We start from the raw sequence: 18,172 nt of genomic DNA on the forward strand, positions 1-18,172 counted from the left end.
CAGGGCTCAGCCCTACCCAGCCCAGCATCCCACATTGGCAGGGCACGGGAAGCGGCATAAGAACTGTTACTGCTTTGACAAATCAAAACAATCCTGGCATTCCTAACGTGGAGGTGTTTTATTTAAATATGACTCAACCAGTAGCCTGACTTAGTGTACAAATCACGTATTTTGAAAGAAAATCTATATTAGAAAGCTAACCCCATGCCATGCCAGGGCTGTGGGCAGCCGTGTGCTGCTGGGCAGCAGGATGATGCCCAGCTCATCTAAACACTCTGAAACCTCAGGAAATAATAACGTGGCAGATGCCTCTATTTCAACTGTGTAATGGCGTGCAGGTGGTGTGGAAACCACCAGCACTGGCACAACTTTAAAAACATTTGCAAACATATTCAGATGAAGAATATTCTATGCAGGGGCAAAATATTTAAATAGAAAATAGTCTGCGCAGATTTTAATCCTGGGTTATTTTAAACATTACCCACATTAATTACAGCATTACTGTTTCTTACCTAAGTTCTTTATCTACTTTCTTTGAGGGAAACTAATTCTGGAGATCATAGAAAGCATTTGTTCGTGATTATCAAGAACCGCACACAAACAAGGCTGAAACAAGAGCAGCATGCAAAAATGTATTTAAGGACTATCATCCCAAAATGCTGCTAAAAGCTATTAACCAGTACGTGTTAATTGCCACAGCATTCATATTAATTTTCACTTCAGGCCCGACATTACGGAATATTTCCCCTGATACATTTTAAACAAAGTTTAATTTAAGGAACTGCTTCTATCAACACTTATGAAAATTAACAGCCAAGCAATTAGCACTCATGAATTATCCCTTCCCCCATGCTTGCTACATCATCATTTTTGAAACAGTTGCTGTAAGAGAAATTGTTTGATTTTTAACACATCAACAAAATTACCCACAAAAAACTCAAGTCGTGATGCTGTAGAGGTACCACTCCTTGCAATAGGATTTTTAGCATTGATCCAGCCAAACTTATCTCCAGTCATCAAGTACACCTACAAAGGTCCTATAAGGTCAGACAGCTAAACTAGAAGAGTTCCTTAGACCTTGATTTTCAGCATTATTATGAATACAGCAATAAAAAAGCATCTTGAGAAAACCAGTTTGCATGCAAGAAAAGTTTCTGGCCTTGCAGATCAACTTTGCCTGAGGCTCAGCGATCCCCTCTTTTCTTCCAACTTTCTCCTTTAACTATTTTGCATATCTATAGAATTTGTTTCTGACTGTCCTTTAGCACTTTGGTGCTTGGCAGCATTCTTCTAGGGATGTAAGAGCAGCCATGTGGTGACAGGCATCTCAAATTGAACTGACAAGACATTTCAGTGATGAGAATTTCTTAAAGGCAGCAGACTTGGAAGAAAAATGGTTGTGGAATGGCTTCAAAGATTACTTCAACGGGAATTGTACACAGGGGCCTTAGCAAGACTTATTCATTCAGGTTCCTGCAAAGCTGAATAGTTGATTCTTGCCTGATTTGCTTCTATCCCAGTAACTAAACACATCCTGCTAGTGCTTTTCTTACCAGTAGGAACACTCATATGGGTGAAAAGCTTTGACATTAATATAGTACCAAATCTGTATTCTTTCAGATCAGTGTCTCAGAGAGGTCTTATCACCCTGCTGTCCAGGCACTCACGCAAGCCACACTTATGTGTGAAAAAGAGAAAGAAAAGATGCATTCTGAATTTCTACTGAATGAAAACACATCCTTTTACCACAATTAACAAAAGCCAGCAGACAATATTACCCCCATTTTCTACATTTAGAAATAAGGGAACAGAGCAATTAAGGTCTAGATTCTGCAACAAAGCTTTATCCCTAAAAATCAACAGTCATTAACCTCTCTTTTTGGGATCCACAGGTAAGCTGAATGTTATGAATCTCACAGCTGTTCCACTGAAACGAGTGATTATGATGCTGCTGGTGTTTCATTTTTGGAGCCTGGCTACGGCTTTCAAGCCTGTCTTACAGTCAGTCTTACTTTCCCAACCTATCAATCGTCGGCAAGTTGGAACAGTAAGCAATGAAAATACGATCTTTCAGATCTTGCCAACTGCAACATACACATCGTGTATGGTAACACAGTTCGCATGCAGATACAGGAAACCAATCTGGCCACTAATTTCTTAAGCCTTCAAGTAACTTTCTCTACAATGACAACCTAAGTAGTTAAGTCTACTTTTCATACAGTGTTCTTTGCAAGAGTTTGTGAGGTTCATTAAGCAAGAGGCATATCCCACAAGATTCATAAACCATGCAACCAGCTGCAGACGTTAGGTTTTACATTAACTTTACAAAGAAAAAACTTGAAGATGCAGGTAAGAACAGTTACTAAGTTCATCTCCTGGTTAAGAGATGAAGTTTTACAAAGCACACAAAAGTCTGTCCTGTGTAACTTTGTGACAAGACTCACCTGAATTCTTGAGCTAATTAGAATGCTTGCAATGAAGCTGCATTTCAAAAGCCATATTAACTACTTTTTTTGGTAATTAATGAACTGATCAGAACAGAAAGAAATTAGAGTGCTCTAAAATTTTATTATTTCATAAAATTGCAGAAGTGGTTATGAAAAGCACTCTAAATCTGGCAGAAAATGCCTGCAAGATGTAAGCATTTGAATAAATTGGCTTTGTGGATGTTATGGTGCACAATATCTTCTAATATTTAACTGATTAGCTTAAAATAATACATCAAATACAGAGGGGGAAGACCCAGGATAAAATGGTTTTATACCACTTCAGGTCAGTCAAGTGGAATTACTGTCAGGTAAAACCATCCTGCACACAGTTGAGATGAGTATAGAAGCAAACAGAGCTCACGCACAACAGTACATCACTTTCCTGAAGGTTTCCCAGTGAATCACAGGTGTTACTCAGCCAGATGAAAACACGTCACTACACTGAAATACACATCTATTAAAACAACAGAATGACCAAAACAAAGGCCCAGCTATAACCTTAAAGATGTCAGAGCCACTGTGATCTCCTGAGTAAATACATAATTAAGTAGGTTTTCTTAAAGATGTGTTTAATTAGGCCCCCAGCCCCGCCTCATCCCTCCTGCCTCTCCCCAATTATGTACCATTTCCCCAAGAGATATGTGGCTCCACTAATTATGTAAATAAGCCATGTGCTATTTCCTGAAAGAACTGTATCTATCTGTGAATGCTGCTTATCTGTTATCAGTGAAAATAAATACAAGACTTGCAGTACTGCACCAAAAATATAAATTCGAACCGTTTGATTTTACTTCTTTACTGAAGAACAACAAAACAGACACATGTAGAATCAGACATGAGATCTGTGTTTCTTCTCTGCCTCAGATGGTAACACATATTGAAGTGCAGAGGATAAATTTCATAAGCACATTGAAAAGCTTACTAGAATAAAATAATGCCCTTATAATTAATATAGCTAGTTTTTGGACTAGCAGAATGTCAATTCAGTTATTTTGGAGACTTCAATAGGTATTCTAGTTTCTAAATCACAAGAAAGCTGGTTCATATCATGCACTACACATCACGATTGAGTAACACTGATGTATTTCATTAATATCTGAAACTAATTTGTGCAATACAATATCCCTCAAATGGAACAATCACCTGCTAAATATATCGGACAAATATGAAAATTAAGATGTTAATTACAGTCAACTATAATTCATATCAATACGGTAAAAAGTAGTTGGGATTATCAAAGTGGGAAGGAAACACACTTAAGTTCTTCAAGTTTCTGAGAAGAACTGCAGCAGGGAGCCCATCTGAGGCATGGGTGTTAAAGCAACAGAGCTGGGATACCACTGAACTATAGCAACTTGCTCTTAAAGAAGTACAGATTGTATTTACTTCCACTGTGTTTGACTATTGGAAGTGAACGTAATTACTTGTCAAACTGAGAATTCATGCAGTAACAGCTGTGAGGTGTTTTATGGCTTAGTGTTATCAGCAAAGTACTGCTATCACTTATTAATGAGGCTAGAAAATTTGAAAACCCAAATTAGCACTAACTACTACATACCAGTAAGAATAAAATAAAAACAGAGGCAACTTTTGCCACGTGGACTTCATGGTCTAAAAGTTACCATTCCAAGAACTGCTACAGCCCACCACATTCAGGTCAGGAACCACTTGGATATAAGAAAAATCTCGGGTTCACTTACCTTGCCATCGAATTTTGAGTACTCATTGAAGGGGTTGTTCAGCTGTAGCGGACACTGCTCAAGTCGCACAGACAGAATCGACTGCTTCCCAGAACAGGGAGATCTTACTCTGAAATTCTTTTTTTCAAATAGCGAGCTCAGCTCCTCTGCTGTAGATCAGAAAAGAGATGACAGCATTTGTATTAGGAGATGTAAAGGAACTACTGATTGCCACAACAAAATGGCATTATATGAGAGAGGGAACAACATAAAGTGCATAAAACAGCAAATGCTCAGATCCAGCACTCTTAAAACACAAAGATTCAAAAATACAAGAAGTTTGAACAGCACTAACACTTGGCTGAGCAGGAGATGTGCTGTTCTCACACAGCAGACACATCATCACAAGATCTGCTTGGGGCAAGATAAAATATAAAGGCTCAGAGTTGAGCAGTTCTGGTCTTTCTGCTTGCCTGTTTTTTCCAAATGCTGCTCCATCTACAATGGGGGATGCAATAACACTTCAAACTAAGTTTGAAACACGTGATTAGGTTTTCCCATTGCTGTACTATGCTGTCACTACACTATCAGCTGGAGGCTGACGTCTAATGCAGAAGAATTGTTTCTTTGGATTTTGCTTCTCAAGGTAAGACTGCATGCGGGCTGCTCTCAAAGTGCCAAACCCAAAAACAATGTTCCAGACAGAGAGCAATTTAAAAAACAAAACAATGAAACTTCCTAAATCAAAGGTGGTAAAAGTCAACGAGCACCTCGTGGGATCTTTGAGGTCTCATAAAATTCCTGTCATAAAGTTCTTCTCGAATGAAGAGATTGCATAGTTGAATTATTGGCAATGGTTTAACTCAACGCATACAGGCATACTTAAAAATAAATATTTTTCTAAACACAGAGCTCCTTGCATTTACAAGGACAGCACAAAACCAGGACAGAGCCTGGGGTGTTTTAGCATATTAGTACCAACGGGTCTCATCTGCGAGAAACTGTGACTGAATCTGGACAAGCTTTCTCCACATCTGCTCTAGGAACTAAGGGCCCCAAACTCAATCAATCACTACCTGAGAACCAGCACCAGTTCTCCTGCACTGACTCTGCATTCACACTTTTGGATTCTCTCACATCTGAAAGATTTACGTGCTGCTCCTTCAAGGAAATGACAAAGCTCCTGAGGCAGACTGACTGGGGACACAATCTGCAGAGAGTTGATTCATTTCTTAAGCTGTGAAATTAAGCATGTCAAATTATAGCTACTCAGAAACACAGTTTATTTTTAGCAGCCTGAAAATTCAGACAGTGGCAAAGGTGCTAAACACCAACATTAGCAGATACCCAACAGTCTTGTGAAAGGCTCTGATTAATCAGTAAAATTGATTAAATTCTTCTTAAATATACCATCTTGAACACCTTTAGGTATTCGCTTTTTGTAACTGTTTTACCTCGATAGAAAAAATAATCTCAATTACAATTATGTCAGAGTATTATCACTAATTGGCAGTTCTCAGTCACTCCGTGCCCTGGAATTCAAAATAATGGCTCAGGTGAAAAAGCACGCATTGTATCTTTAAGTTCTGTCTCTATGGAAATGTAAAGATGATTTGTTTGCTGTTTCCTTTGTGCTGATGCAGAGGAAGAAAATCATTCAAGAATCAATCAAGAATCAAAATCACTCCAAGAATCACTCCGCATTTGTCAGAGTGATGTCCATTTTGCTTTGAGTTCTGCACAGGTTTCTCACAAGTCAAATTTCTCAGGTGACTGAAGAGCTCAAACAACACGTTAAGTTCTATAATACCTGCATTCTATGGGACTGAACTCAGCTGACTGGGATACAATTTTCCATTGCCCCAAATCTTTGTAATTTCAAAAAAAATTGTGCCTCATTTGGGAAGAACAACTTGAAAACCTTCTGAGGATTTGTGCAAAATACCTGGAAGAAGATTCTGAAAAACTACTGCCTTTCATTAAGTGTTTTGTAAAATAATTTCTTACAGAACACAACTGAGAGAGTTGCAAATACGCCCTTCAACCCAGGAGAAAACATTTTTTAAATGCAAGGAGAAAATTCAAAGGAAAAGACCCCATTTTTTACACTGAATAGCGTGAATTGTGAAACTTTTTCATTCTTAATTGAAAGTTAGCATTGCTGTTACTCAGTGTCACTGTGTTTATTTCAGCTCTATGTGATTTCTGTCTACATGGCATGGAGCATAGATGATATTTTCATTTTACTGAAAAACTACTAATGCATATAAAGGTGATGTGAATTGGAGGCACAACCAAACAAAAAGACCTCAGCTGTGTCACACTTCACTTCCAGCCGGCTTCCCCTGGGGCACTGCTGTATCTGCTCATCTCCTTACCAGCTTCAAACACAGTTTCTTTTCTAAGTCTCACAACCACTACAAATTTCTCTCTACCTCATTCCTTTGACAAGGCAAGCAGTTCATCTGAACAGTGTGCAAACAGACAACAAGTAAAAAATACTCTTATTTCTTATTACCACAGACAAAGCTACTTTTCTCTCACACTCTTTTATTCTGATTAGCATACTTTTATTTCAGTATACAGTAATTAAAAAAACAAAAAGGAATCACCAAGGATAATCTTTCATCTAATGCCTCAAATTATGACTACAAATCCACCTCCAGTGCAATGGAAATGCTTGCAAGATTTCCCTCTTACAGCAATGCATCTCTGTGATGTGTTATCTATGGAGATAATGTTATCAGGATAGAGCAGTAGAAACCAGCAACCTTCCAGCTTCGTTTTAGCAAGCAGGGTGTCAGTCACAAGCTTGACTTCATCTAGAGCTCATATTAACACAGGCAGAAGAGAACAGCCAAATTCCTCCTGTGTGAAGCAGCTACACCTATGGTTACTGCTTTCATACATATTTATCAATAATGTTAAATGCAAGGAATGGAACAGATATAGGACATAAAGGAAGATGTTGCTGACATATTTCACGGATACTCTTTTTCCTGGTCTCTTTCTACTATGTTGCTCCTCTTGTAATTAAGTGAAAAACTCCAAAAATCCCAGTGACAAGCCAAGCGTCTGGAGTTTGTACATAATGTATCTTTTACCTACATTTGATCTGCAGCCAGGAGGGGCTGCTCACCCCCAGCTTCTGCAATACCAGGGTAAGACCCAGCACAGATTTACAGTGTGGGACGCTTCCTTTGTCACTGGTTGATGTGTCATTTTATCCACAAGGGAGCTCAGAAGAATGGAACGTCACAGTGGAGTCCATTAAAATAAGGAAACACAAACAGAAAGGAGTGCAGGAAACTGGAATCTGACTGCAATGTAGGGTAAAGCAATATCAAACAGTGTAAGCTAGGGATTAAAAGGAAAAAGAACTTTATCACCACTGATCAAATGCTAAAAAACATATTGAGCAAAGAGCTGGAAGTTATGGTAGATTAAACTTTAAAACATACTGCTCTGCTTACAGAAGTAGAAAGGCAAAAACATTGTGGAATGTGTTAATAGAGGCATCAAACATAGCTGAACACTGCACTAAGGATTAGTGCAACTGTGCTGCTCATGTGAGCAGCTTTGTTCACTCCTCTAAAAGAGGAATTACACATCTGGAGAAGGTTCTGCAAGTAACAGCCAGGAAGATACATGGATTTAGGCAAAAAATTGAAATAAGGAGATTACATGGGGGCCTCATTAAGATATATACAAATTGTGAATAAAGCAGGCATGACAAACCACACAGAGGTTTGAACATGTGTCAAATACAACAGAATAGATGCTAACCTGAGCTGTGAAACAAGAGAACTCACATTTTTTATTCCTAGCATTACAGTTCAAACTGTATAGAACATCCAAGTCAGAGATACTTCACTTTATATTAATAACAAAGCAGCATATGTTCTTAGGGATATTAATGACAGTTTTTTTCCCCAAGATAAGGTGAAATAAAGTAGAGCAGCATTTATTGTTCTTTTGTTTAAGTAGATCACATACATACATACAAGTTCTCCTTACCCAGAAAAACAATCATAAGTTCTTAGACGTCCATTTCTAAGGAATCCTTAGATTTCTGCACACCAAATGCCTCTGCAAACAGCTGGAAAACCATAACTCAAATGGAAATAATCATCCTGCAGTTTGAACGCAGGCACTTGCCGGTCACCTACCCATACAGCAGTAACGGGACATGCTGTCTTTGAAGTGTGTCACAATAATACTGAGCGTCTTACTACTCCCATTCCTTGCTCACTGAGACAACAAAAGATAATGGCATTACAACAGAAATCCCCAACACTGCATCAGTAACTCACATTGCACACAGATACTGAACAGTCACTTCACTTGTTTCAGACCAACCAAGTGGCTTTAAACATCTGATCTCTGTTTTGCCCTTATTAGCAATGTGCAGTGCCCTGTCACAGATCTGTGGTCGCCCCACCTACAAACAATGGGTTGTGCAGAGCTGTGGAATGGAAGGCAAATACAATCATCGGCACTTTAAAAGCTGAAGTGAAAATTATGAACTGAGAACACCATAAGTATGAAAAGCAGAAATAAAACCAGCAGGAAGATAGTAGGTCTTTTCTTTTTACCTGAGTAAGAAGTGTTCCTGTCTTTCCACTGCACATTTTTGCATTTTATTTGATTTTGTCTCTCTTTCCGCAGCCGTTCTAGTCTCTGAGCTTGAAAAGAAATATTATAACTATAAGTTTGTCAATGAAAGTTTACTATAAACAAAGACATAATTAACTATCTTTATATGAATAAAGATGTTTTATATTGCATATGTAGGAGAAAAAGTCATAAAATTTTAAAGGTGGCACCCCTGAAAAGCAAATACCAACAAAAACATGAAAATGTTCTTGATTTATAATTGAAATTAGAGGATATAAAACATTAATAGAGATCATAAAGATAGTATTAACATAGAAGAGAATAATAAAATGTGAAAACTTCTGTGATTAATATGACATTTCATTATATAAATCATTAATAACGGTCTTAAAGGAATTTTAATGCACAAATGAACTGAAGTGAATATTACATTACAGGAATAAAATTACTGTTATGAATTACTCTACCCGTTTCAAAAATTAAAGATAAATGAACTCAGACTAGACTATTAAAGTTTTAAATATAAAATCCTTTATCTAAAAATCATGAAAATTATAAAATGTCAAAGCTATATAAATTAGCATAGCTTTTTCTTCAGTATGCTGAAACAGTTTATAGGTAGTAAAATAAATGATTTGTATCTTCACAACATTAGTCAAACCTTAAAACGAATAAAGTATTTCTTTAGGTATATTTTGACTCCATCTTCTAAACAGGGCCTGAAGAAAAGCCTCAAGCTTGGGCAAAACAGCGATGGACCCACAGTGCAGGGCAGTGCAGAGCTGTGGGTCACCATTCTGACTGCAAGGGTCCTCCTGGGAGATGGGTGGCTGGAGCTGGGGCTGCTACCCAAAGCAACACCAAGGAGTAACCAACACTACAGAGCAAGAAATGAGGTTGGACTGGGAATGAGGACTAACCGTGTTGATTATGGAAGGAAACAATTTGCTGGATATATTAGCAGTTTTGATGCATTCGTCAACTAAAATGCATTTTCAGAAGAGATTCTGAAACACTAAATGACCCTGACAATTTTTAGACACAATTTGAGTTCCTTGAGCCATTTTGCCAATTAAAAAAGAGGTTAATAAATATTTTCTATGCCTTCTACTACTTTTATTACTATTTTTAAACATTCAGCCTTTGAACAGATCCACGGGCAATGAAGTGATTTTTTTCCCCATAACAACTCTCAACCTGGTAACTGACTAGAAAATATTCAAATAGCTCCAATACTGTGAAGCTGCAGCAAGCAGTTTAAGGTACAGACACAAAGAGAGACTTCACTGCCAATTTCCCACAGATGAGAGGCCAATGCATAAATACCTCTGTGCAGGTCTGTGAGAAGTGAGGAAGGTGATATTTCCAGTCATCAATTCAAATACTGGGAAAAACCGTCACAGTGTAGATATTTTATTCTGAAAGAAACCCCTTTATTCCCCTCTCCAACCATTATCCAGACTGTGGTTCAAGACTGCCATCTGAAACCCTTTCAGCCTAAGTGGACCATTATAAAATAGCCATAAGACTTCCATGCAAAAAAATAAAATAAAATAAAATAAAATAAAATAAAATAAAATAAAATAAAATAAAATAAAATAAAATAAAATAAAATAAAATAAAATAAAACACATAGAACAGAAATAAGAACAGTGTGTATTTTCATGGCATGTGGTAACCACAGCCATCGGTTCATTAAAGAGGGGGATTCTGGCTCACAGACATCCATGGTGTCAGCATGGACCAACCTGCAGGGACAGCCCACCCCACTGTGCCCCTGCAGCTGGATGGAGGAGGTCAGTGTATGAAGTGAGGGTCAGAACACGGGGACCACCATACAGCCACTGTCTGTACTAACTTCTATCTATGGCTGCTATAAAACAATTCCACAACATTAATTTCTGTTCCACACCAAAGTAGATGGAATTATCAGTACCTACGTTAAAAGTTCCAGTTATTAAAGGTTTATTCTCACAAGCAGGTTAGTTTGAAACCTTTCAGTGTGAGAAAAGCCACTGAATGAATGTTGGCTCATTAACTATTAGCAGCTAGATGAACCTTTGTTTCTAGCCACACTGATAGGGAAATTTGCTTTTCCCCTTCACATAACACCGTGCACAGGCCCAGTTTCACACTGCTTGTTTTCCTGGGCATGGCACTGCTAAGGCAGTGTGGGGATGGAGGCTGGAACCAGAAATCCCTGTGACCCATGCAGCTCCTGCAGAAAAGGAGGAAAATCTCAATGGCAAAGGATCTCTATATTCTCCCCAAACTCAACATGCAGTGCCCTGACATATCTCTTCCACTGCACACTGCCTCCAAATCTAAGGGATAACTTCAACACTGGGACACACATAACGCTCATTTCCAAAAACTGGCTCCCCAATGAACTTCTTAACATTTTAGAATATGCCACCAACTGAAAACTTTAGTGGTTTCTAACCATAACTTAAATAGAGATTATATCCTCATTATTCCTTGTTGAAAATAAAAATAAACAAATGTGGGTAATACTGTAAATCTTGAAACTTTGCTTCTCCTGAACAAGTCCTCAAGGACAGCATCAGTCAGTGTGGCACAACACACTTCACACCGTGCCTCTGGGTCAGTTGTAGGTACATCGCCAACTTATTTCCAAGTATAACTCAATTAAGAGAGACCAGCATCCTGCCTTGCCACAACTTTTGATAACTGATTTGTAAAAGTTATTGCCAGGTATTTACTGCTGTTTTACCTTTCAGGCTGAGCACAGATGTTTTTTCTGAGCTCTAGGTGGTGTTATACCTTCAGAAATAATTTGGAAAAATAGGATAGACTGTAACAGAAAAACAGATCAATACTGACCACCCCACATCAGCCTTTTCATACATATTTGATATTGCAGTTTTCATTCGTAGCATTCTTTGGGTGTAAGTAGAAGTCTGAATACTACCAAAAAGTGTGACAGTTTTCTTCTACTCAAGTTAAATGGAGCCTGTTTTGAAAAAGTACACAACCTTAAGCTTCCTAATTTGCTAACTTAAAGCCCAGCTCAAGGTTTTTCTTAGATACAAGACTTCAGAAGATAAAAAAAAAAACAGACAAATCATTCACTTCACTGCCTCACAAACTCCACTCTTTCATAACACATAGATTCGATGCATCACTAGGTAGATTTTTCTCAGAAAACAACCATCCTGAACAAAAGTTAACACCCTTCCAGACAGTAACCACAGAAATACCACAGACTGCTCATGTACTCTGGATTTAGAGCTGATGTCTTTACAGTTTGTTTTAATATGTGAAGCTGACTGCCTCAACACTCCTCTGTTCACGATGAAGTAAAACAGCCATTAAAACTCAGCTGACAGCACACCAAAGTATCTGAATCGCAACACCTGTTTTACAAAGAGGGGCTCGATATTACAAAAGGGAAAGTTCGGCAGATATCTAGCTATATCTATCTATGCTATGAGCACATAATACTAATAGAAACTGAATTTAAAAGGTTAACATTGTTTCAGCTGCAAACATCACTTACCTGTGTTGGATCGTCTTCTAATTCCAAAGTCCCAGCTTGAGGTAATGTCGACTGATTGGGAATATACGTAGCCCTGAGTCTCACCATTGCTTCCCTGTGTTTCTGAAGCACTGTCTCCATATGTTGATGAGGGATTAAACTTCTCTAGGTCGACATCATGATCTATCAGGACCATTTCACACATCCCTGTGTCATCACTGGTCACATGCGACTGTCGAATGTGAGCAAGTATAATTGTTGGGTTGTCCAGGAAAGCCATTCTGCCCACACAACCACCACTTCACTATACTATCTTCTCTCCATCTTGTTGCATGGACACTGTACCTAGAAACAACATACATAGCATTTAGAAAAAAAACAACAAACAAACAACCAAATACTGATTGAGAGGGCTCATATTTTGGATGCACAAAATCTGATTCAGTTTTGTACAGAGAATTATTTCAATTCTGTTCCAATTCCTTGAAGTTAAATGGTTTGCTGAGATCCACTTACAGAACAGTAGTTTCACAGTGGGTCACAGCAGCCCAAGTTCTGTTCTTCATTCTCTGTTTCCATTACAGAAAGTAGGCCTGCTTTCCCTGAAGGATTCCTCCCTGTCCTCAAAGTGAGAGGCCCTGAGGCAAATATATCCCACCTTCGGGCAAACGTCTCCTTGCTGTATTGCACGTGCCAAAGGCCTCCTGGCCACGTGACAGGGGTGATGTGACCACAAGGCTGTGGATACAGCTGAGTACAGCATGTGGATGTTCTAAAAGTGCACTGAGAATGTAGTTTAAATACAATCCCCAACACAATGTTTATTGAAAAAGGCCACGCTTACCTGTGAGCAGTAAGAACTTGCTTAAATAAGCAACTGCCTCAGGCTTCTAAAGGGTCCACAAACTCCCAATCAAAAATTACTGCTGCCCCATCAATGTGTCATATAAATGTTGGCATGTTAATTGTGTATTTATAAGATTGTTAATGGTTAGTTAATGTACCTCCCACACTATTATTGTACTTGAAATGATTTAATGTCTGCTAAGGGAGTTAACAACATGTAACAGCAGATGTGAGATTTTTACCTTTATACGTTGTACCCCGACTTCACGCTATTAGCAGCCAGCGTGCTCAATTACCCAAGCTTCTTTACCATTCAAATATGCAATCACTTCTCCCATAAACAGAAACAGTGAGAAATTACCAGAAATTCCATTTCAAAGTCCAAACTTGAATACAGACACATTTTCCTTCCTCCTCTGCAGGACTTTCAGAAGGATCCATAAAACCTTATTTTTCAATAACAATTAAGTATTCAAAGAAATTCTAGTTCATGTAAACAGTTCCCCAAAAACATAAACAAAAACCAACAACAACCAGCACCCAAAATTTAGTTTAGATCTTTATGCCACCCTTCAGCATTTGCTACCTACACAACTGTAACTGGTTCCTCCTTTGAGAGAAGCAAAGTACAATTAGATGGCACAGATCTGGCCAGAGAAATGAAAACAACACAAGAATTCAAAGGAGCAAAGGTCAACTTTGCAAGCTTTTACATGAATACCTTTAAATCTCCATGTAATCAATTACATCAGCATTAGATACCAGGTCAATTTTTGGAGCTCCTAAGATTTGCCAGCACGCTGCCTCTGCGCATTCCTCACACCCACGGCCCATTACCGCACCCATGGGCAGGAGCTGAACTGAGAAGAACTGAGGGACTTTCCAAGCACCAGCAACTTATCCATTCTTCAGTCACCAACAAAAAGCAATGTTATTTTTAACACTCACAGCATCTGAATATTACACTGCTATTAAACAAAATGCTTTGCAGGCAGCTGTCAAGCATACTCTGTGCAAACACTAAAAATGAAAGGAGCAATGTGAAACCTACGCAGCCTTAACAGCATTTCCGTACGGTACACAGTGCAGTGGGATGATGAGATACAATCCATCAGCAAACACCTCCTGTGATTCATCACACAGGAGGATGGACCCAGAGTGGCCCCTCGTTTCATTCCGATCTCTATTATGCTTCAGCTGCACTCTATGTTTCACAGCCTGCCTGCAGGGTGCTCCTGCTGAGCGCATGGCAGCAGCACAGACCCTGGCACTGTGCAGCCTTGGGCAGAGCTGCGCTGCTGGGTGCCCTCAGAGGGCGCGTGCAGCAGCCAGGCAGCTGGATTGCAGTCTACTACTTTTACCACTTCTTCCATGTGTTCCTCTTCTAGTAACACAATGCGGTGTTTACAACATCCATAGACTTTCACAGCAAGCAAAGCACAGCTGTTATGCAGATCAGCCTTGCTCATAATTCAGTAAATAAGTAAGGCATGATTCTTAAACAGCTACCCTGCTTCCAGGAAGGGCACGAGGTCCCGCACAGAGGCCCTGTAGTCACCCCCAGGGGCACAAACCTGATTTGGGGAGGAAATTTCATTGGCACAATGTATCACCACTTGGGAGCCCTCCTGCTTGCCCGACACAATGTATTTTCCAGAGTAAGAGTCAGATTTAGTCACTTTCCTTTTCTCCCACCAAAACCCCCAAACATCTGCCCACATCGCAAATGTCTGACTGCGAGCACGAAATAACTGCTAAATACAGGTTTCTTGACCTGGAGGAAAGCTTCTTTACCTCATTTTGAGGTTGGTTTCCAACACACAGAGCCAGGTCAGGGGGAGCCCCTCCCTCCTCTGAGCAGTGGATGCTGCACAGGGCTGTCCGGTCCCCCTCAGCTGCTCCTGGCTGCTGCGCTGCAGCCCTTGCCAAGCTGCAGGCTGCTCACACACTGCTGGCACAGCACGGACCATGCACAGTGACTGCAGCTACATCCCAGGGCCCTTTCCTGCACTGAGCACCAGCCCAACTGCCTGCCTGAGCACTAAGCTTGATGCTGTACACCTTGTCCCCATGATCACACACACACTTGCCCAGACGATGCAGTCTTAGCACAGTGCATGTGCTTGACGTATCACAAGCACACTAACCGGTTATTGAGATTACAGAAGAAATCATGCATAGTGATAGCTCAGCCAACTATGATCTACCTACTGCCAACTTCATCCCCACGGCTATTGCTCCTAAGCTGCGAGCTAATGGCATCTCTTTGAGACACAGCACCGCTGACCAAAGCACAATGCTTTCCTCACAGAAAAGTACTATGTGTATGCCTTTCATAATTACAAATATCACACATGAGCAAATTTGCTCCTAGACCTCTCGGTAACCCACAAGAAGTGATAACATTGGAGAAAGCTGTAAGCAGCAGAAACTCTTCTGCTGCAGAAAAGAGCTTGGAAATGCTACCGACTCAACAGTAACTCTGTCAGATCAAATGGCTGCGAGCAGCTGGAAGTTCTGCACAACATTCTCCTGCCAGTTCCTGCAAGGAGTTGTGTATTAATAAACCGAAAAAGTAAAGAGTGAGAAGCAGAAGGATATTTCCTATTTCTGAATCTACAGACCCACAACTCACATGGAAAAGATGTTTAAACCAACTGTCTGCCTTGAGGAAGTAACAGCCAGCGAAACCCTACTCACTGTAACCAAAACCATTCCAAACTAAATGCAGCTTGTGGAGGGTACAGTGTGGCTCTGAATCAATCACCCAGACACCCCGAGTGCTGCTGGAGGAATCTCACAGTGTTACACCTCAGCACTCGTGGGCTGTCACATTCACTGAGCCACACACCTCTCTGACTGCAGGTCTTTAAAATGATCTTAAAAACTAATGAAAAAGTGGGCAAATTAGAATAAAATTGATTTTTCCCTACATGTGACAGGTTGGAATAGGATAGTGTGAATATACTTCAAAATTTATGATTTAGGTTATATGAAATAATTTCACAGTTAACTTCTGCCTGCAATTGCTACATAAATGGTTCTGGCTATCTACACTCACAGCAGTACAAATAATCAAAACCCTCGAATGTCAGACTCCTGCGTATGGAGGATAAAGGAAAGTGAAATGTAATACATGAAAATTCAAGTCTGTGTTTCAGTAGAAGCTCAAGTGCATTTAAGAATGCATGCTTGCTTAGAGGAGCTGTCATTCATGCTTTGCCTCCTATCATTAAAGAGGAAATAATCATTTGAAGCCATTTAAAGAGGTGCTCCTTCATAAGTGAAATGGGAATGTGAAAGTTATGAGAAAACAATACATTACACACAAGTTCTGACAAAATTTGTTTTTTTTTTTCCAACCTGAAAAATCAATCTGACGTTGGATATTTATTTCTATGTGCATGAACTGCTTGGAACTTGCCTATATTTTTGCTGTCAAACCAGTCGGGATGGAAGTTCTGCCGAACCCAATGTTTTAGTTACAGAGCTTTGGAGAACGTCAGAGTCCATATGGAAGGAATCAACGCTTACCTGTTTGTTTCCTTATCTCGTCAAATCTCCAGTTAATTGCAAACAAGCTGATTCTCAGCTAACCTGAACCATCGCGCATCAAGATTTTACGCAAATAAATATTAAAAAAAATGCAAAGATTATAAATTAGGGCAGACAAATCTGTAACTAGAATCATGCCTGCAAAGAGCATTCTATCAATATAGTGAAATGCTAATCTCCTAATTAACAACCTAATTAGGTAATTATGGCTTTGCAGAGGGATGCCTAAATGAAATATGACAACATGGTCACCTCTTTATATGGCACCTGTGGGCCTTTTCAGCTGTCACTGCAAAGAGTGCAATATCAATTTGAACAGATGACAAAGTGTTGTCATTTTTCATTCTGATATTGCACTGAATGGTTTGGATAGAAACAGTTTAGAAAAGCTGTAACTTGCCTGGTTGTTTTTTTTTTTTTCCTCCCTAATCTAAATATGTGCAAACACTTTGCTTCATTTTTAATGTCTATGATTATGCTCATTCCTTCATACTGGCTGGCAAGCGCTACCTGACACACACATTACATGCACAACGTCATACTGTGAGGGCCCAATGCTCTGGAATCACCACTGCCCAATTTCAGAGCCCACGTTCAGGAGAATTTCCCATCCAGAAAAAGCATAACAACAAGAACAAACAGTTGTTTGAATTCACTCTTATGACTATTTATTTTAAAATAACAAACAAATCCAGAATACCTTTTAAGTAACACATTGCAATTTCCATTTTATTTTCATTCCTGATGAATACCCTGTTCCAGAACTGAGGACGAGCCGTCCCTGTGTCAGTGATGCTGACCACATCTGCTTGCAAAGAGAACTGACAAGAAATACTTTCAGCAATGTGCGACACTTTTACATGGAACCAAGATTTCTTGCTCGCCTAAATGATGATTTGTGATTGATATTGTATGATTTGTTATTAATACTCCTAGGATGGGCAAATATAACATCAACCTACAAGCACTGGGCTAAAAGCACAGGCTTAGACTGCCCAAGCATTAGGTTACAGTTTCCATCCTGGCTCCTTTCACTGTAGTACTCAATAGCCTAAAAATCCAACAACTGTTTCAAACACTTTAAGAAACTCCAGTTTTTAACAACGAAGACTAAAATTAGAAAGCTTCAACACTTTCCCATTTTTTGGCCTATATAATACTGAGACTAAAGGAGGCTTTTTAAGGACACCTTCTATTTCTTTAGACTACAGCGAATGGATGCAGCACTTCCTGGACTTTCCTTAATATGGAAAGTGCTCAGTTACAGAATTACTTGTGAGCTGCCTGTAAAACCTGTTTGGAGGTGCTGAAGCTGAACTGGACTCAAAGTTGTTAAAGTACATGGAGGTCTGCAGCCCTACTGGTAATGGTCCAGCCCCAGGACAAAGACCTGAGCTGCACTGTACCCACAGCAGCCTGCAGGATCCACTGAGCCTCAGCAGCAAACACACCTGCTGCTCCCCGATGTCAGTCTGCTGTTGGGCTCA

General features: G+C 39.6%; 1 protein-coding gene across 3 annotated transcripts in view; it reads right to left on the bottom strand.

The window, feature by feature from the left end:
- MAPKAP1 (MAPK associated protein 1) overlaps nt 1–18,172 on the bottom strand; it is an 82,886-nt gene that overhangs the window by 63,013 nt on the left and 1,701 nt on the right. For all 3 annotated transcript variants that reach the window (XM_015879414.1, XM_015879415.2, XM_015879413.2), the window contains exons 2-4: nt 12,306–12,629; nt 8,764–8,853; nt 4,190–4,338 (exon numbers count right to left, since the gene is read on the bottom strand). In XM_015879414.1, coding sequence (XP_015734900.1) covers nt 4,190–4,338; nt 8,764–8,853; nt 12,306–12,564 — 498 coding nt within the window. In that variant the 5' untranslated portion in view covers nt 12,565–12,629. The remainder of the gene's footprint in view (nt 1–4,189; nt 4,339–8,763; nt 8,854–12,305; nt 12,630–18,172) is intronic.

Source organism: Coturnix japonica, chromosome 17, assembly GCF_001577835.2.
Source record: "Coturnix japonica isolate 7356 chromosome 17, Coturnix japonica 2.1, whole genome shotgun sequence".
NCBI lineage: Eukaryota > Metazoa > Chordata > Aves > Galliformes > Phasianidae > Coturnix > Coturnix japonica.